This window comes from Panthera uncia (genome assembly GCF_023721935.1).
Source record: "Panthera uncia isolate 11264 chromosome D3 unlocalized genomic scaffold, Puncia_PCG_1.0 HiC_scaffold_8, whole genome shotgun sequence".
Taxonomy (NCBI): domain Eukaryota; kingdom Metazoa; phylum Chordata; class Mammalia; order Carnivora; family Felidae; genus Panthera; species Panthera uncia.
In genome coordinates, this window is record NW_026057586.1 from 27,974,129 (window position 1) to 27,995,114 (window position 20,986).

The 20,986-nt window shown below is 44.1% G+C and overlaps 1 protein-coding gene across 1 annotated transcript in view; it reads right to left on the reverse strand.

Annotated features, from left to right (window-relative positions):
* The window catches only part of SLC14A2 (solute carrier family 14 member 2), a 444,882-nt gene that overhangs the window by 38,579 nt on the left and 385,317 nt on the right, over window positions 1–20,986 (reverse strand). The window contains exons 4-7 of the mRNA XM_049620168.1: window positions 14,943–15,124; window positions 9,140–9,320; window positions 7,970–8,159; window positions 3,449–3,577 (exon numbers count right to left, since the gene is read on the reverse strand). Coding sequence (XP_049476125.1) covers window positions 3,449–3,577; window positions 7,970–8,159; window positions 9,140–9,320; window positions 14,943–15,095 — 653 coding nt within the window. The 5' untranslated portion in view covers window positions 15,096–15,124. The remainder of the gene's footprint in view (window positions 1–3,448; window positions 3,578–7,969; window positions 8,160–9,139; window positions 9,321–14,942; window positions 15,125–20,986) is intronic.

The following is a 20,986-nucleotide window of genomic DNA, read 5'->3' on the forward strand; positions in this document are numbered from 1 at the left end:
TCTTTGAGAGATGCATTTTTAAAGTATAAATATACTTGAATATATTATAAATTATACTTGAATAGCAAATATAATACTTGAATATAAAACTTTATAATTTAAATATTTGCTTGTTTCTTAAACCAAGAAAATTAAACAAAACATAATCCTTAGAAAATAATGTGTATTGCCCTTGAATCATCAGGATGTACAACAGCTACTCTCCTGCACTGTGATAACATTTTAGAAGCCTGGTCTTGGAGGAGGCAGCTGCTATGGCACAAAGGTAATGTGTGGGCTTGATTCAACTGAAGTGCTTTGAGCTACTCTGGAAGCCACCACATGAAGATGAAACCTTCAGTTGTTTGTGTCCTCTCTTTTCTCGGCCTCTTCCTTGGGAGAAGCAGGCATGTTGGAAGCAGATGGAGCTGGGTGCAAATCCTAACTCCTACATTTATAGGCTGAGTGAGCAGCCTTAGGTAATGATCTCCCTGAACTTTAGTTTCCTTGAAAGGACAAGCCACCGTAGACACTTAACACCCTACATCTTCCACACTCAAAGAGCTATTGGGACAAAACATGAAATCACATGATCTGGCTGACTGGTCTACCTTTAATTCATGACCTTGAGTCTCCAATGGGCATTTATGACTGCCTGAAAACCCTACTACACAGTCCATGCAAATTAACTCTCCAACTTGTTGAGAATAAAAGAATAGAAATGACAAGATGAGAAATGCTTCATTTTCCCAACCGTAAGCTCTACACTCCAATTGCCCAGCTCCTACATAGTCTTCCTCTCTGCCTTTGTCACATAATGAAAGTATTCCTCTTTCTTTATTGGGCCAATTCTTACTCTTGTGCTTCAAGATCCAATCTGTCTCAAAGACTTCACTCTTGCAATTCTCTCCTCTCTCTCCTGCAGGTGCAGTCTCTCCTTTATCTCTGGAACACTCTCATAAGTTTACAAAATGCTTTAGTATCTTCTTCCTATTAACACCCTCCTCCTCTAATCCGATGTTCCCTCTGGCTATTTTGCCCCACTTCCCTGCCCTTGTTCATAACAAATATTCCTCAACAGATTGCTATGGTCAATCTTTCCACTCCCTTTCTTTCCTAAATCCACTCCAATCAGGTGTGTGTTCTCTCCATGCCATGCAAGTGGCTCTTGTCCAGTTCACTAACGACATCTATCCTACCAAATCTATGGCCATTCCCTGCTCCCTTCATTTGATAATCGGATGCTCCAACTGGATAGAAATATTTTCTGTCAGGGCTACCATGACACTGCCGTTTCTTAGCTTTCTTCCTACTTCTCCAGCTGCTCCTTGTCACTTCTTTGTGGTTCTTTCTCTCTTCTCCCAGTCATCTAGATACTGGAATATCCTATGGTTCAGCCTTGGGTCTTCTCTTCATCTTCTTTTTCTGGGTGATATCTTTTAGACCCATGGACAAAATGTCTTCTGTATACTTCTGCCCTCCAAATCTTGACCATATCAAAGTTCTGGATTTGTACATCCAGTTACCTTGTCAACATGTCTACTTGGAAGTCTGTAGCCTAATATGTCTGTCAGAACTCTTGATTTACACCTTGTCTCCTACCACCAACCTGTTTTTCTCTTAGTCTTGTCCATCAATCCAGGTGCTCAGGCAAACTATAGGAGTGTACTGAATCCTCTTTTCTTCCCCACCCCCCAAACTCCACAGCCTCCCAGAGAGTCTTGTTGCCTTTACCTTCCTTAAAATACATCCTAAACCCAACCACCTTCCTGTGTATCACCCTTGTCCAGACCCCTCTCATCTCTCTGTGGGTTCCGGACTCTGCTTCCAGCATCCGCTCTTGCTCCAGTTAAAATCCATTCTCCACAAGGCAAGCAGAGCAATTTGTTTAAATTTAAACCATATCCTATCACATCTCTGCTTAAAACCCTTTAACTGCTTCCCATCACAGTTGTAATAAAAATACAAAAGCCTACTGGATCCTCAAAGCAAACGGGGTCTAGCCCTCATTTACTTCTGCCTTCACCTCCTCCATTCCTCCTTCATTCACTGGGCGTAAGCCCCCGCTGGTCTTGTTTCCTGAACATGGGGCACTCCTCCAGCTGGGGTCTGCACATGCCACCACCGCTGTCTGCAACATCCTTCACTAGATCTTCAGATGGCAAGTGCCTTTTATCATTTAAGGGAAAGCATGAATACTCCTTCCTGAAAGTGGCCTTCCCTGACCACTCACATCTGGAATCCCTCTCTGTCCCACTTGCTCTGTTTTGCTTTCTTCAAAGCAGTTATCAAATCTTGACATGAGAGGCTTAATCTGTTGTTATAAACCAAATGTATGCAAATGAAGACAGGGTCTCCTATGCCTTACATGGGGGCAGGTGCAAGGCATTGAGGAAATCCCCATAGAAATGACTGCTATAGTTTTTGTCCCAGTGTATTCAGAGACACAGAAACCCTGAGAAGAAACATAAATTTCCCAAAATGCTTAATGTAGTAATTTATTTACAAGCACTGCTAAAAAGTAATAAACTGAAACAATAAATTAGTACTTAAACTAACTGTTTTAGTGACTCCAGAAATCTAAGAAAGATATGTACTTCTTAGAGGTGTTGAAAATGAGTTAGCATGTCTCAAAGCTGTGGGGCACAGACTGGAGGACATGGGTCACCTTGGGCTCCTGCTCTTTGGTGACAGCATGCATAAGAATGATAGCATCAGGTAGCAAAGACCTGCCCAAGATCCAGGTGAGCTGAGCCACAGCACACCCCTCATCTCAACAAATATTTGTTCCCAAGACCCTTTCTCTTGACTTTTTTATTCCTTTGCAGAATGAAGTGATTGTACAGCAAGATCTCAACTGATGTTTCTTGTTCAAAGATCCTATGCTTTCACTATAGACATTCTTCTCCAAGAGAGTTCTGATTCTATCACAAGTGAGTTTTTAGCTTTTCCATCTTGGTCAGGCCACAGTTTAGATAATTCCCATGTAGCCTGGAGTTTAATAGTTGCAGACTCTGGGTTCATCATCAAAAATTTTGTAAAAGTATGGCCTGGAGCAAGTTACTTAACCTCTTCATGACTTGTTCTTTTCTTCTGTAAACTGGGGACAAAAATAACCCTACCTGGCTGAGCACAGGGCTTGTCTTGCAGGAAATATTCAATAAATGTTACCTTTTGTTATTAAACCTAACATTCAAGGAAGAATATTAGAACAATGAAACACCTGTGGTCACTGTTGCTCTAAAGGGTCCCCGTTATTCCAAAATAAAAAATGATCTGTTGTGTTGCAATCAAACTGATGGATTTTCACCGTGTCTTGTGGCCACGCCACCATGTCTTGTGGCCACGTGTCAGAGCCAGCCTGACTGAAGACGCTAGGCTCCAGGAGGGCACATGTCCCCGTCCAGTGTAAGATGCAAGCACCACGGGGCCCTGGGGGTCTGTGAGCAGAAAGAAGGAGGCACCTCACCAGGTCATGGCTGTGAAGGTCACAGGAAACAGAAGCCACCAGTAATAGTCTAACTTCTCAGAGAACACAGCGATCAGTAGTCCGACCAGCATTCCGTTGTACCCGTGGAGGCCTGAGGCGATGGCAGACCTGGGTGGGGGCAGTTACATTGCATTTGAATTTGGTGGGCCTTGTAGGGCCCTCCCTGGTACTCCCAGAAGAAAGTCAGCTTACTCCTGAGTGTTGGGCAGTCACACAGCTGCTAGTGCCTTCCTAGATCTGACACACACACGTGTGCACACACACACGGCCCTGATTACCTTGCCATTCTAGAATTAAAGTATGCACTTTGTCTTCTCACTGTGTCTAAGCTCCCTCTTGGCTTCTCAGGGGGTCTCAGACTGCTAAGTTTAGTGAGAGATCTAATAGAAACCTGAGGTATGACACCAGGGAAAGTGTGTGTGTGTGTGTGTGTGTGTGTGTGTGTGTGTGTAGGAGACAGGGAGGAGGGGTGGGAGAGAAGGGGGAGGAGAGAGTGCATCTGACTGCATCGTGTGAAGCTGTAATTGTTGCAGTTGGCCTGTGTCCCAGAGTGGACAAGCTGAACCCGCTGGGGATGCACAAAAGCCTCTCCCCACAGCAGGATAGGGAGGGGCCCAGAGGTGGGGAGAATCCAAGCTTGAGTCTATCCTTTCTTTTTGTTTCATCAGGGAAGGCTATGTGCTCCTAAACTTCTCTCCCTGATGCTAATAAACCCTGCCCTTGACCCTTCCCATGGCTCAGCTGGCTGGGGGATGGGGAACAGGATGAAGGGGGGACTGGGCAAATCACTGCAAGACCCCTGCCAGAGCATGAGGTTTGTGTACTGTGCTCTGTCCTGCCCTTGACTGTAAGTTGTCCAGGCTGGAACTTGTCTGTCTGACATCAGTGTAACAGAAAACAGCGTCTGGTGCACAGAGGGCTCTAGGCCTTGCTTGGTTGTTGAATGGGTGTGTGTACATGCTAAAGCTTTTCACAGACTGATTGTCTTTGCCCAGCAAGGGCATCCAGAAGCATAAGGAGGGAAGAAGGGCATTCTGGCTAGAGGATGGCTCCTGCCTGGCAGAGGCCATGGCTTGGGTCTGGAATGAGGGGAGCTTTCAGCTCTGGAGTGGCCAGGAGATTAGCTCAGCTAGACTGAGGAGAGTGGGAGCAGCTGGAGGGTGGGAGGAGGTATCTCTAGACAGTTTCCAACAAGAAAAGCTGAACACATGGCACTGTGTGGGGACACTTGTATGGGACACTGGTTAGAGGGCTGGCTGCTCCCGAGGCCATAAACATATGGGGCAGTTGGAGACGGGAGTTGGGGTAGGGGGTGGGGAGGACAAGGTGGGTGGAAGAGTGGCTGGGAGGGAAGACCGCTGGGTTTGGAATCTATCTCCTTGGGACTAGAAAATCTACCTAAAAAGCAGAAACCCATGTTTTGGGAAAATAATTAGTTTTAAGTCTGTGTGTGTGTGTGCATTTTATCTGTATTTTCCCATTTCTGTTCAGTGTTAGGATTTAGTACTTTTTTGGTTTTAATACTAGTTGCTTCAGGCAAGCTGAGAAAAAAATGGCTAACCCATACTGGGGGCTGTCCTGTAGTCCCAGTGGCAGGGTGCAGTGGGCATAGCAGGAATCAAACAAGGGAGCCCAGGGGAGACAAAATTAGAACCCCTCTCTGTGGAAGTCCCCTCCCAGAACACTTCTCTACCGAAACTTTTGTGGCTTCTGGGTTTGGTTGTCAGAATGAAACCCATTACCTTATATCTGCTCTATCAAATATGTAAAACTTGGTTTAACCCCAATGCCAAAAAGATCTTCATTAGGACCACATTCCTTCAGGACTGCAGCATTAGTGCTGTTGACCTTGAGTTACTCTCTGTGAGCTACAGTCTCTGGGGTAGTGGGGTTAGGGTAACAGGGATAAGGGGGGACATGGGCTGATGGAGGAGGAGGAGGGGAGTAGGACTGGTGGACAGGAAGTAGCGGTGGTCAGGGGAACAGGGGTGGGGGAGTAGGGGTGGTAGAGAGGGATGGTGGGGGTTATGTTTAGATCATGTAGCTGTGTCAGTGATTTGCTGGGGACAGTGGTGAAGTCAGGGCTCCTTAGAAGGATTTATGTGTGGATATTGTGTAGGGTGTCTAGAGTTTTGAACCTATGGTATAGAACATGGTACTGACCTACCAGCAATGAATCTTTTCTTGACATAGTAGTAGAATATGAAACATTCAAAATGGACTTCCTGTCCTGAACATGCTTAGAACACAGCCAGGGAGAGAAGACTCAGAAAATAGAGAGCCAACCCATATAGTACCAGGGTATGTTCTGTGGTTGTCCAGTGAGAAGGGAGGGTTCAGAGAGCACTGGGATAATTAGGGGTGGCTCCCTGTAGGAGGAAGATTTGAAGGAATGGTAGGATTAGACAGGCAGAAGCAAAAATGCTCAGGTGGGAACAGTGTGATGCTGAGTGGTAGATGTGGTGGGCCCCAGCAGAGAAATCTCTGGAAGCCAAACTGGCACACACTAGTCTTACTAAAATGTTTGGGAGGATTAGGCAGGCATGGTGTGTGTTTCCTCCATAGTACTGAAGTCCATGAAGCAACTCTCTGAATGGCTTGGCAAATTTACCAGTAGATTATGGTCAGGAGGGAAGTCAGAGCATGAAGGGGCTTTGGCTCCTTGAAGGTGAGCCAGTAAGCAGCAGATCTCACAGATGAGGACAATGGAGCCAGGAGGGGAAGTACTTGCCCAAGGTCACATAGCTAAGGAGCTGGTGGGCTGGACAGAGTTCACCCCTGGTGTTTTACCCAACAGTGATGAAGCAGTGAGACAAGAGTTAATCTTGTCAGGGGCCAGTTCTGTGTCAGCCACCCATGAGATGACAAGTAACTGGAAACAAGGAATAGGGAACCTACTGGGTTAAAGAGAGACACAAAATCCTGGCTGGAGCCTATTTTTTATGTCACTCACCAGACCTGCACACAAAATAATTCAGCCTCTCCTTCATCCAATTTGTCATGGCCTCCTGGCTTGCTAGAATCAGAGTGCTCCCTTAATGCCACCTCAGAGGTGCACGAATGGCTTCTCAGGGGAGACAACCCGACTCACAAATTTGCCTTGGTGGCATCTGGAATGTGAGGTAGGCCTGGGTGAAGTGTGATGTTGGTCACAACACAACCAACTCTGATGACTCCCCATCCCCTGGGTTCACCAGGGGCCCTTTGGCCTTGCTGTCCACACTCTGTCTGTGTGACAAGGACAGTACTGACCTTCAGCCTAGAAGATGCAGGCTTTGTGTTGCAGCCCGAGCCCTGCTACCCACTGACTGTGGCACCTTAGGTGAATACCTGCTCCTCCCAGTCTTTCTCCTACCTTCACTGTCTGCCTGGTGATGTGATGGCAAGACTCACATGTAACAAGGCATGACAGTGCTTTTCAATCTTTTTGACAGTAACCTGTGGTAAGGAGGGAATACCGCGGTAAGGAGCATGACTCAGTTCTCTCTCTCAGTCTCCCTAACCTCACGCACCCCCCACATATACAACACATCCCAACATTAATGAAACAAAAACGTCACAAAATATTTCCTACACATGAATTACTCTAATCTATTTTATTTTATTATTTTAATTTTTAAAAATGCTGTTGCCAATTGATTCATGATCCACAAATGGATTGGTGACCACAAATTGAAAAACACTAAAAATATGAGCATTCCCAAACTTCTCTGATGATCAGAAGCATCCAGGAGGATCTTGTTAAAAACATCCCCTCCCAGACCCACTGAATGGGACTATCTGAGGGAACAGAAGTGGTTGGGGTGGAGAAGTCACATTTCTTAACAGCCAGCCCTGGTGACTCTAGCCATCAGGAAAATTTGGGAACTGTTGGGACAGCATGGGGCAAAGTCTGAGAAAATGGTCCAGTTCCAGAAAATGCTACTCGTTATTGTTCCTGGATTTTGTGGCTACCAGTGCAGGGTTGGGGGGGCCCTCCTCTAGCTGTCTCCCAGCTCTGCACTGGGTTGGAGGGGCCCTCCTCTAGCTGTCTCCCACCTCCACACTGCCCTCCCCACTCTACCTTTCTCCTCGCTCTCAGATCCCATATTTCCAGCTCAAAGGCCACCCTCTCTCATACCCCCACCCCCAAAACACTCTGAAACATCTGTCTTCTCTGAGCTCTCCGGTATATACCGTCTCATATTATTCTGGGACATTTATTACCTGTTAGTCAACCAGACTGTAGGCTCCATAAGGGAAGAACAGTTTAAGAGTTCCTCTGCACCCGCCTCATAGGGAATGTTTCCAGAAGGATCTACAGTCAAAAGGAGCCTAGTGCTGTCACTTGCTTTGAGCACAGGAGTGGTTTAATTCTGTAGAGACCTCCAGTGACCTGTTCAAGGTTAATCTTTAGGAGACTTGGGCTGGTTGGTAGGATAACGTTGGCTGATCACTCAGGGACACACTTCTCTATCTGTCTAACCCAAGACCCCACGACCACTGCAGACAGGCACCCACCTGTCCTGGTTCAAGGCGAGGGCAGTTAAGGTTGAGACCACTGCCCCCAACACCCCAGCAATCGTCCACCAGGGATTCTGGATCAGAAGCCCTATGAAGATGATGAGTCCGCTGAGAGGGTTGTTGACAAACATTACCTGAGCAGTGCCCCTCAGGACCCAGTCTGTAACCTGGAGGGCCAGTGGCTTATCTGAAAGAGACAGGCAGAGCCATCAGCAGAGTCCCAGTTATGCTTCCCTGCTGGACCACTGGTTGGCGTGGCAACCAAGGCAAACAAGGATGCATGAGCCAGGACATTTCCTCTCGTTTGGCCTGGCACCTAGCCCAAGTCTCTGAGTGGCTAGGCAATCAGTCCACAGTGGGTGTTAGTTTTTGCCGTACAGACTGAGGCATCGTGCTGAGACCAATTTAACGCCGTTCCAGCCCTCGACTTGGTTGGCAAGGAAGCCTCAGGAGCATTCCAAGGGAAATTTATTGGTCCAAGGGAAGGGGTGAGGAGGCAGGGAAACCCTCTTTTTGTGTTGTGCCGTATGACTCAGTTGAGAACTGGTATCTGAGCAGCAAAGAAAGTCATCTGGAGAAAAGGAGCTGGAAAGGAAATGGCTTTAGCTCAGCTATGGAATCAGTATTGAGTTAGGACCTGGGGGAAGCCAGGTCAAGAAGAGGGAACATACATTCTGGTTTGGTTTCCAGGACAGCCTATGCAGGTGTGATTGGGGAGGGAAGGGCTGTTTGTTGCAGTATTTAGTTGAGGTAAACTAGGAGAAGAAGGACGTTGAAAGGAAAGAAAGAGCCTTGGAATATGGTGGAGGGTGATGTCAATATTTTCTTGGCACATAATAAATGGCCATGGAACAAGGGAAGGAATGACAGCTTGTTTGGGAAATGACTTATATACCACTAAGTGGTTGTCCTGTATCTATTCCACATAGGGGCAAAGAATTTGCAAAGCACTAAAATTAGTGAAGTGTATTTAATTCTGAAACTCCATGGGAATTCCAAGTTAGTAGGGTACCTTGGACCCATCCAGAGCCAACTCAGGGTGGGAGTACTCCAACTGTGGGAGTCCTCTCAATGGGTGAGTGAGGGAGCAGCTTCCTCCACTCACGCCTGAGGGAGGGCTGTCTCCCTGGCCCAGCCCGGCTGCTTCTTTCCTGGGACTTTGCCTACCTTTCAGCCAGCTCCTGCACTCCTTCATGTCCCCTGTGAGGTATCCCACTGCTTGGAAGAGGCTGATGCCCCCCAAGCCTGCAGAGCCCCGATGAGCTGCCCCGCTTTCTCTCCTTTTACTCCTTTCATTGAGTTTTTCCATTTTCACAATATGGCTGTCTTCATTGGATGACCGGAGATCCTTTTAAGAGAAGCCATGACAAACTATCAAATAATACAGCTTTTTGAGAGCAAGGGCATTTGGGGATAGGGAAGGTTGGCAGGTGTCCTGATAAAGACAAATGATCATAAGACATGTGTCCATTCTCTATTGTGGTCCAGAGTGCTGCACACAGGCCAGCTCTTCCTAGGACCACTACACATTCTTCACAGTTGGGTTGCATAGACTTTTGTGCCACGGATCCCTGGTGGCAGCTGGGCAAGGCTGTGGACTTCTTTCCAGAATAATGTTTCGAAATGGATAAAATAAATAGGATAGCAAAGAAAACCAGTTATACTGAAGCAGTTATTACAATATTAAAAAAAATCCTATGATCTACATATAGGTACAGCCAGTCCAATATCTATTATAATTTCAAAGTAGCAGTGAGTGAATAAGTGGGGCCTCTTCACCCCAATTCAGGACAACTTTAAAGGGCTGCTTGAGATCTAGAGCTGACCATAGGGTCACCTGGGGCCCTTATTGCCCAACTTCTTCGCCTAATCCTGTTGCCCTTCCTCTTCTACAACTATTGACTGCAAAGGCACATCCCAGTTAACTTCTTACATGAAAATCACCATCTCAAAGTCAGCTTTCTAGGGGAGCCCAATCTGTGACAATGACAACAATCTCAGGTGCTACTGATATGGTTATAGTTCATTATTTATATTTATAATTGAAATAAGTACTAAAGTTCATTGGAGGTTAGTGAAATAAAGGTAAATTATCTTCCCCATCCAAGTTTGTCTGCCCTTGGTTCTATCTGTGGCCTCCTAGGTCAGGACTGCTTGCTCTTAAACTGCACTGTCCAATATCACAGCCAATAGCTGTGGCTATTGAACACTTAAAATGTGGCTAATCTGAACTGAGATGTGCTCTAAGTATATTCTGAAGAATTACTATGAAAAAATAATGTGTAAAATATCTCAACGATACTTTATACTGACTATATAATGAAATAACTGCTTCTTTTTACTTCTAAAAAATGTGGCTAATAGACATTTGAACAAACGTGTGGCTCATATTATACTTCTATTGTATGCTGATGGTCTATAGATTTCCCCAACTTCCTTCCTACATCAAAACTTAAATGTCTTGAGGATATCAATGAAAATGGTGGAGTAAGGATCTCCAAAAATTCTCTCTTCTATAAAGGCAATACACATTCTTTTACAGAGCCCATGGAACCTTCTCCAGTATAGACCATATGTTAGGCCATAAGATAAGTAAAACATTTTTCCCTTGCCTCCAGAGACATGTTGAGTAAGAAGCTGCTGCGGCCAAGGTCAAAGAGGTTTTTGTCTGCTTTCTCCTCAAGGATTTTGATGGCTTCCTGTCTTACATTTAGGTCTTTTATCCATTTTGAGTTTATTTCTGTATGTGGTGTAAGTGGTCCAGGTTCATTTTTCTGCATGTTGCTCTCCAGTTTTCCCAGCACCACTTGCTGAAGAGACTGTCTTTATTCCATTGGATATTCTTTCCTGCTTTGTCAAAGATTAGTTGGCCATACATTTGTGGGTCCATTTCTGGGTTCTTTATTCTGTTCCATTGATCTGAGTGTCTGTTCTTGTACCAGTACCATACTGTCTTGATGATTACAGCTTTGTAATACAGCTTGAAGTTGGATAAGTAAAACATTTTTACCGATAAAAAGGTATCACTAAATTTAAAGGGATTGAAATCATGTTCTCTGACCATAATGGAGTGAATTTAGAAATCAAAAGCAGAAGGAAATTTGAGAAATGATGTGGCAATTAAACAACACGCTCCTAAATAATCAATGGATCAAAAAGGAAATCAGAAGAGAAATTAGGAGCTACTCTGAGATGAATGAAAACAAAACTTATGGGATGCAGCTAAATCAGTGTTAGAGGGAAATTGTAGGTATAAAGACCTGTGCTAAAAAGAGAAATATTCTGTATCAACAACTTAACCTTCCACTTTAAGAAACTAGAATAACAGTGAACTAAACCAAAAGCAAGTAGAGTGAAGGATATAACAAAGATTATCAAGAAAATAAATGAAATAGAGAATGAAAAATACAGAAAAATCATTGAAACTAAAAGATGGTTCTTTGTAAAGGTCAAAATTGACAAACTTTTAGCTAGATTGACCAAGACGAGAAAAGAAGATTGAAATTACCAGAATCAGAAATGAGAGACGAGACATGACTACCAACCTTCAAGAAATAAAATGGGTTGGGGCGCATGGGTGGCTCAGGCAGTTGTTTGACTCTTGATTTCAGCTCAGGTCATGATCTCATGATTCATGGGATTGAGCCTCGCATCAGGGTCTGTGCTGACAGTGAGGAGCCTGCTTGAGATTCTCCGTGTCTCCCGCTCTCTCTGCCCCTCCCCCTCTCACACACTCTCTCCCTCTTTCAAAATAAATAAACATTTAAAAAATTAAAAATGTTATAAAGAAATGGATTCTAAAGAAATGAATAATTGTGTGCTAACAAATCAGATAACCTAGATGAACTGGATACATTCCTAGAAAGGCAAAAAGTACCAAACTGACTCAAGAAGAAACAGAAAAATCTGAGCTGACTTATAACAAAGTAAATTATATTAGTAAAGCAAAACCAAAAACAACAAACAAAACACTTCCCACAAAGAAAAGCCCAAGTTCAGATGGCTGTACATTCTACCAAATCTTTAAAGAATTAATAACAGTATTTTTCAAAAAACAGAAGAGAAGGCAATACTTCTTATCACATTCTGTGAAGCTAGTATTAGTATTACCCTAACACCAAAGCCAGACAAAGACATCACAAAAAAGCAAATTACAGATCAATCTGCTTTATAAACATAGATGCAAAAATCCTTAACAAAACACTACCAAGCCAGATTCAGTAACATATAAAAAGAATGATGGCCAAGTGGGATTTATTTTCAGAATTCAAGACTGTTTCAATGTATAAAAAATCAATCAATAATTATTACTGTTGAAAGAATAAAAGAAAAAAACCCACATCATTGTTTCAATAGACACAGAAAAACCACTTGACAAATTCAACAACCTTTCCTGATAAAAACATTCAAAAAACCAGGAATAGAAAGGAAATTTCTCAACTTAATAAAGGATATCTACTAAAAACCCACAGTTAATATTATATATAATGGTGAAAGATGGGATGCTTTCCCTTTAAGATCAGGAATGAGACAATGATGTTGGTTCTCTTGTCACTTTGATTTAATAATGTACTGCAAGTTTTGGCCAGAGCAATTAGATAAGAAAAAAACAGACCAAAAGGGACCCAGATTGGAAAGAAAGGATTTAAAACCTCTCCATTTGCAGATGGGACATTCTGCTGTATAGCAACTCCTTAAAAAATCTTCAACCACCTCCCCGCCCCCTACCAAACCTATTAAAGTTAATGGACAAGTTCAGCAAATTTGCTGGATAGAAGATCAATATACAAAAATCAACTTTATTTTTATATATGGGCAAGGAACAATCCAAGAATATTGTGAAGAAAATTCTATTTATGATAGTATGGAAAAGAATAAAATATTTTGGAATAAATTTAACAAGAAAGGCTTTATATCCTAAAACTAAAGGTTTTATACAAGTTTTTTAATACAAAAACTACAAAAAATCAAAAGGAATTAAAGACTTAAGTAAATGGAAATATATCCTGTGTCCATGGATTGGAAGACTTACTCTTGTTAAAAATGGCAATACTCCTTAAATTGATCTATAGATTTAATACAATCTCTACCAAAATCCGAGTTTCATTTTTTTTCAGAAATTCAAAGTCAGATCCTAAAATTAATATAGAAATTCAGGGGTCTGAGAACAGATAAAACAATCTTGCTTGATTTCAAAACTTACTACAAAGCTACCGTAATCAAGATAGTGTGGTACTCGCATAAGGATAGGTATATAAATCAGTTAAATAAAATTGAGAGTCTAGAGATAAACACATACACCTACGGTCCGTTGATTTTTGATGAGTGTCAAAACAGTTCAATGGAGAAAGAATAGCCTTTTCAATAAATGGTGTTGGGACAACTGGATAATTGGACCCCTACTTAATGCCTTATACAAAAATTAACTCAAAATGGAGAAAAGACTTACATGTAAGTGCTAAAATTATAAAACTGTTAGATAAAAACATAGGAGTAAATCTTTGTGACCTGGATAAGAAAATGGTTTCTTAGATATGACACCAAATACATAAGCAATCAAAGACAAGAGAGATAAATTGGACTTCTAAGGACACTATCAAGATAGTGAAAAGACCTATAAAGTGGGAGAAATTATTTGTGAATCATACAATTGGCAAGGGCCTAATATCCAGAATATATAAAGAACTATTACAACTCCACAATAAAAAGACAAATAACCCAATTGAAAGATGGGCAAAGGATTTGAAAAGACATTTTTCTGAAGACGGTATATAAGTGGTCATTAAGCACATGAAAAGATGTTCAACATCAATTTGACATTAGGGAAATACTAATCAAAATCACAGTGAGATGTCAGTTCACATCCACCCAGGCTGTAATAAAAAAGACAGACCGTAACGAGTTTTGACAAGGAGGTAGACTGGAACAATGTATACCTGGCTGGAGAGAATGTACACCTGATGCAGCTACTTTGGAAAACAGTTTGGCAGCTCCTTAAAATGTTAAACATAGATTTACCATATGACCCAGAAATTCCATTTCTGGCTATGTACCCAAGAAGAAGAAAAACATATGTCTGCACAAAAACTTCGACACAAATGTTCACAGTAGCATTGTTTTTTTTTATAACAGGCAAAAAGAAACAACCCAGTGTCAATCAATGGATGAATGGGTAAGTAGGCTATGGTACACTCATACCATGAAATATTGTTGGGTCATAAAAAGAAATGATGTACCGATTCATGCTACAATAAGGATGCACCTGAAAGCATTATGTTAAATGACACAAGCATTTCACAAAAGGCCATATGTTATATGATTCCATTTACATCACACATACGGAATGGGCAAATCCACAGGGACACAAGGTAGATTGGTGGTGGCCTGGTGGAATGCGGAGTGACTGCTAATGAGTATTGGGTTTCTTTTCAAGGTGATGAAAATATTCTGGAGTTCAGTGGTGGTGATGTTGGCAAACTCTGTAATTATGCTAAAAATCAGTGAAATGTATACTTTAAAGGGGTGAATTTTATAGCATGTAAATTATATCTCATTAAAAAAAAACCCCAAACGTTAGTGGTCCTGGATCCCTCTCCACTCTATCAGTTCAAGGAGTGTTAAAAGCTAGCATTTGAACACAGGCCTTACTTTGGGAGACAATAAGGTAATTCAAGGGAGCAGGTCTAAGGGGAAGTCTAAGGGGACTGGTTGGAAGACCGGTGTGTGACTGTGCATTCCCCACCTGCCTCTAAAATCATGTTGCACACAGAAACACGTTTTCTATCTTAGACCCACTGGGACCAACCAGGGGGTGGAACCCTGCGTTGACTGGGGCAGAGCCTCCCCGGCCAGTGACCCTTCCATGGCATTATGCAACCCGTGCACTGGGCAGCTGGGAGAGCAGCATCTTTCATCACCCTTCCTCCCCTTCCCTCCACCTGTGAAATATCCTGGGAGGGACACTCCTCACCTTTTCTTCAGGCATTTCCAGGAGGGGCAGGGCTGGGTGTGTATCCTGGGGGCTTGAGGGCCAGCTAGGGCTGGTAAACTCTGACTCATACAGTTTGTATCTGCTGGAAAGAGGCTCTGTCAGGAGAGGGCTGCTGTGATGAGTGTCAGACATTTCCTTCAGGGGGTGGTCGCTCCTAGGTCCTGCAAGTGGAAAGGAAAGGGGGAGAACAGTGAGTCAGGATGGGGCCCAGGGGGACTTGGCTGGGGCTGCAGGGAGGCCGCAGGAGGCATGCAGTCAGTCCTGATACATGACTCTTGCAGTAGAGTGCTGCCAGAGAGCCCTGGGGCCACTCCTCCACCATTGTGGCCTTATCTTTCAAAATCCCCCCATTCTTCCAAGTCCAGAGGAAAGTCCATTTCTGCCGTGAAGATTTCCCTGACCACCCAGTTAGAATAGATGCCTCTCTTTTTTTCCTGATCAGTGAAATATTTTTTCTCTACCTTTTATATTATCCATAGTACTATCTCACTGCTGTAGTTGTAAAAATACTTTCTCTTTGATATGCACACATAGATCTGGGGCTTCTAACTGAGTGAGGATCTAAGGGCGACTCCTTTTCTTACTTGCTATGGAGCTTATGTTGATTATGGTTGACCTCTAGTCCCTCCTCTCTTCCCTCTGCTGTCAGTGCCCTTTCCAGCTTCTTCCTCCTTTTCCTTCCCCAGGAACAGTTCAAAGAAGCAGCAGCAGTTCTGGTAACATCTACTAGAAGCTGTGTGCACCAGGCTGGAGGTCCTTCCCCCTCCACGTGGGACTCCTTTTCCCTTCACTACCGGGGCCAGGGTTTATGCCAGGACAAGCTGGTGGAGTAACTTCTGCCTGCGGTCCTCAGTTTCCTGGCTTACTGTGGCTGCCCGCTGGTAGTGCATGCTTCTCTCCTTCCTCTTCAAGCCACCTTAGCCGTTCTGTTCTTCTTTGTCTTCCCCTGGCTCAGTTATGTCTTCACTTACTTTACTGTTCCTATGACAGGTGGCTTTGGACCTGCACAGTCCCCTCTCAGTATGATCTAGACTTCTCCCCATGGCTCCACCCTGCCTCCCCTGAGTTGCAAGACAGTGTATCTTAGGACGGTGTCTGTAGATCCCTAGCATGGGTGCTGGTGTTCCTCACACTTAGCACTGCAGACCCAGATAAATGATGCAGAGTTCTCTTCCAAAGGGGAGCCAGACCCCTTCCTCTACTTGCATTAGTGCCATTTCCCTGGGCTATTTCCTACTCCCAATGAAAGGATTTCTTGTTCTTCCCTGTTGCTTCCAGACCACTGCTCACTTCGCTGGTGCAGAAAGCCCTCTTTTTTGAGGCTTACACTATCCCTCTCACTGCTCACTGCCGTGTTACTGACTTCCTGGTCATTCACTCCTTCAGTGAAGACTTGAGGGGCTCCTTTCTAGTTATCTTCATCTCTACTCCAATAATTTTCAGTAACTTCAATGTCTGTACATTGAGATTGATCTCTTTGACATTAAGTCATCACCGCATTCTCTGACTTCACAGACCCTTGTGTTCCTCATTTCTAGTGACCCTCTCTACCTCTTCTTTTCAGCCACTAATTTCCACAGTCACCATGTAGACTTGGTCTTACACAAACTATGAAATCTCCAGAGTCTGATGCTCTCCTTTGGACTTCAGGCTCACCTGCTCAAGTGCGTCCACTGACAGCACTTTCACTTCTGGGAGACCTCCAGTCCCTTAGCTCCACCAGCTCCCTATCTCCCCTGCCCTCCTTAACCAACTTAGACTTTGGAGCAGTCACTTTACTTCTTTCAACACCCTTGCTCTGCCCTCCCCAATCCCTCTCTCATGCTTGCGTGGTGAAATCCTGGCCAGGCTAAACCCAACACTCCATCTCTTCTAGGCTTTCATCAAGCAACTGAACATTGCCTGAGAAAAACTGCATAACTGGGTAGGCTGCCGTCACTTTAGATTTATGCTTGCCATCCTCTTGGGCGGACTCCTGGCACTCCCCTTTCTGTCTTTGGCCAGCCCAGGCTGGTTTCTGCTGCTACTGCCCCTGCTGTAAGACCTCCATGTTGGCAAATCTGAAACATGCTTTGGTCTTCATCTCATCAGACAGCTGAGGGCATCCACACAGCTGACCAACCCTCCTTGACACACTCTCCTCTTTTTGGCATTTACATTGATCCTCTCTCTAGCTGCTCTTTCACACTGTCCTTGGCTGGCTCCTCCTGTAAATATAAGCATTCTGTTGAGCTCTGTTCTGGACCATTTTCTCTTTACTGATGCTCCTACCCAGCTGACGTCAGCTCTCACTGTGGCTTTATCCTCCATCTGTGTACCTATGACTCCCAAATCTAATATTTCCAGCCCAGTTTTGAGCATTGGATTCACAGATTTAATTGTCTACTTTACACTTGCATATGGATGTTCCAGAAATAGCATAAAGTTAATGCACTGAAACAGCTCATAATGTTTCCTTCTCAGACCCTGTCCTCTCTGAAAGGTGCCTGTCCCAGGAAAAGTCCTCTCTCCATTCCAAGCTACTCCTTACAATACCCCCTCTAACCTCCCCCAATCCAGTAATACTACCTCTAAAATACACCTGGATGCCCACTGTCACCATTTGGCTGCCATCACCTCTTGCCACTGCTCCAGTAACTCCCAGTTGGACACCTCACTTCTCAGATTTCTCCTTCACGCCATGCTCCACAGGGCCACCAGTGCTGTCATATCAATACTCAACTTTGGTCATGTCTGTTCCCTGCTTCAATCCCATCAATGGCTACTGATGGAAAAATGCATCTTAAACATGCACACAGAACTCTGTACCACCATGTTCCTGTTATGTGTTAGCCCACCCTGGGTTTCTCCTGCCCCTTGTCTCTAAGTTCCACACTTGCCTCCTTTCAGTGCCTAAGTGTTGAACACTTTCCACCTCAGGGCCTCTGCAAATGCTGGTCTGTGCACCCAGATGGGCTCTCCCTTGCTAGTTACCTAGAAACTCCTCTTCTTCCCTCAAGCATTGTCTCCATTACCACTCATCAGAGAAGCCTGCCCAGGTCAGCTCCTGACCATGTTCTCCTATCATACTCTCATGGGACCTAATGTCTTTCCTTATAGCATTTTTTTTTTTTTTTGTACCAAGTGATGATAGATTTATTTTTATAGTGTATGTCTCCCCACCAGAACTTAAGATACATGAGGACAGTGACCTTTTTTGTTCTGTTTACTGCTGTATTCTATTCTTAGCTCCTAGCTAAGTGCCTGGCACATAGCAGATGTTCAATAAATAGTTAAATGAGGGAAGGAAGAAGGGGAGGAAGAAAAGGAGGAAGAATAGAAGGCTACAGGTGATTGCTGGAGTGGGAAAACTTCCTTGCACAACTTTACAAGTATCCTGAGTCTTGAATGGTTTAAGAAGGGCATGGGGCCACTCATCAGCTCTGCATTTTTTGTGGCAAGAACTCTGCCATGTCTAACACGTGTCCTCATTCCCCAGAGTTGCTTATTTAAACCATAGCTGATTTTTATTGTAGGTTTGCAAACATCATTCAGAACTAATTCCTCTTTCTGACTGCCATTGCTCTGGAAGAGGGCCCTTTCCTCTCTTCTGACCTTGCAGGTGGAGTTTGAGTGTGTTTCAGATTGCCCTGGAGGGGGCATGCTGGAATGGTTTAAGCGAGAGGGAAAACCAGCAAGCCTGAGAACCAAGGTGCTCTCTCCCTCTGGTGGCCAAGAAGTGATACAGCATCCTGGCCCATTGGCATGAGATTGCTTCCAAGCCATCCAGAAGAAAAAATGAGGGGCAATCAGGTTATCTAGACACATGATGTGTGTGACACCATACATCTGGACGAACTAGAAATGTGCTGGAAAAACCTTATGTTAAATTCAGTGGCTGTTAATTCCTTTAAAAGCCCAATTGAAAAGTGAAATGAAATATATTTCATTAAATCTAAGATGTGATCATCTGTAAGATGATCATTATTTGGTGCATCACCAAGAAGAAAATGCTGCCAATCAAAATTGCAAGATGTGTGTTGATTTAATAAATTTTGAAATATGAGAACAATGTATATTATATAGTCAAGGAAATATTTTTTAGTGATAGGGCTTAAGTATACAGGAGTGGAGAATGGGTATATTCAGGATTATTTTCTAACCATGACAATTCAAACACTTATATGTATATATATACATTTTTTTTTTTGGTGAAAAAATGGCTTATACATTAGGAGTCCTTTAAGAACAGGGGCTTTATCTTGTTGATTTCTGTATTTGTTCTGCCTGGCAGAGAGCTTGACACATAGTAAGCCCTCAATATGTGTCTAATGATTATGGAAAGAATGAGTGATTGTACGAGGGAAGTACTCTCTCCAGAGTCATCTCCAAAAAGGTACTTTCTTCTCTACCTCTGAGTCTCTCCTGTATGTGGACAACATTTGCAACTACAGATAGAGAAATCAATGCCCAGGAAAGCAAAATAAGAATTATTTCTCACATGGATTTAACTCTGCACTTTTCGAAGCAAGCTACTGCCTTGTGATGGCAAGAGGAAGCAGAGACCCAGGAAAACCAGCAGCTTGCTGCAAAGTCAAGATTAGACCCAGCTTTCCACCCTGGGCTCCCTACCCTTCTGTTACTCTAACTGCCTTGCAGGGCACAGCTGGGGGATTCAGGGGAGGGGTGGCTGCCCTCAGCCTGTGTCCAGGCCCTCAGCCCAGTTCTATTTCATAAGCACACATAGCCTAAGCAGGAACAACGTGATTGCATCTCCTCTGGGGAACACAGCGTTCCTTTGCCATGGGAATGTTTATCCTGTTCAACTGGGGGAATTTTGGCTTTGGGGTAGGATTGAGACGTGCAGCAAGAATGGCCTTGTAAAGAGAAGGTTGCTGTGTCTGGAAAGAGCACAGGCTGCAGAAGCTGAGATGCCCAGCTTCACTCTTTTCTCTGCCGCGAGGGGCTACATGGGCCTCTGTTTCTCCCTCTTCAAAGGGCAATGTGGGACTCTTAGGACAGTGAAATTGCTGACTTGGTTCTTGGCACGTAGTAGGCACTCAGTGATTTTTAGTTTCCTTTCTTCTTGTGCTCTCAAATTGAAGGAAAGATGGGTAAAGTAACCAGATGAAGTACAAGCTGGCTGGCCTCAAACAGAACGCCTTTCAAAAGTTTCCATAAGGCGTTGGCCACTTGTTAAAACTGGACGGTGAAATCCTTGCCTGAGCCACGTCCCGTCTGAAGGCGGCAGGCCTCAGAGCCCATTCCCAACTCAGCTCTGAGCCAGTCCATTAAACCAGCTTCCAAGAACACATAATTATCTGCTTGGCGTGCAAATGCTCCCCTTGGCTGCCCGCACCTCTTCTCCCTCAGAAATATGGACGGAAAGGGCTGTTGGATCAGCCTCATGTCTCTCCAAAACCCAGGCCTTGAATGTTCCCACAAGGGGGCTCCCGAAACACTAGCTCCTCCATCCTCCTTGTAAGAATGCTCTTTGTTGAGCACCTACTGTGTGTCCTTGGACTCCCCCAGAAGCATCAGAGCTGCCTGCACAGTGCTCATGTTTGGGCTTGGGTTTCGGAAGGCAGGGAGGGAGAAGTGAACAGACTTTCAGAACAGAGGAAAGGCAATAGCAGAGGGGATGCGGGGCCAGCTGTAGGAGCACAGGGCAGCTCCTGGGCACGAAAAGACTGGGGCCCAGGCTTTCACGTTGGGACTTGGCTGAGCAAGACAGAGGGAGGAGAACACTCAAGGCCAAGGAAATGCCTAAGAAAATACATCCATGGTTTGTGCCAGGAAATCCCAGTTGTACACCTTGCTGGAATATGGGGAAGGGTGTCAGCAGGCAATAGAAAGAGGAAGGTAGGGAGTCAGAAGCCAGACTGGGAAGAGTTCTCAGTCCCTATATTTGGACCCCAATTCTTGCAATATTTAGAAAACGTGTCTGACTCTATTGTACTAACTTTGAAATTCTTTATTTTTTAATTAAAAAATTTTTTTAAACATTTATTTATATTTGAGAGACAGAGAGAGGCAGAGCATGA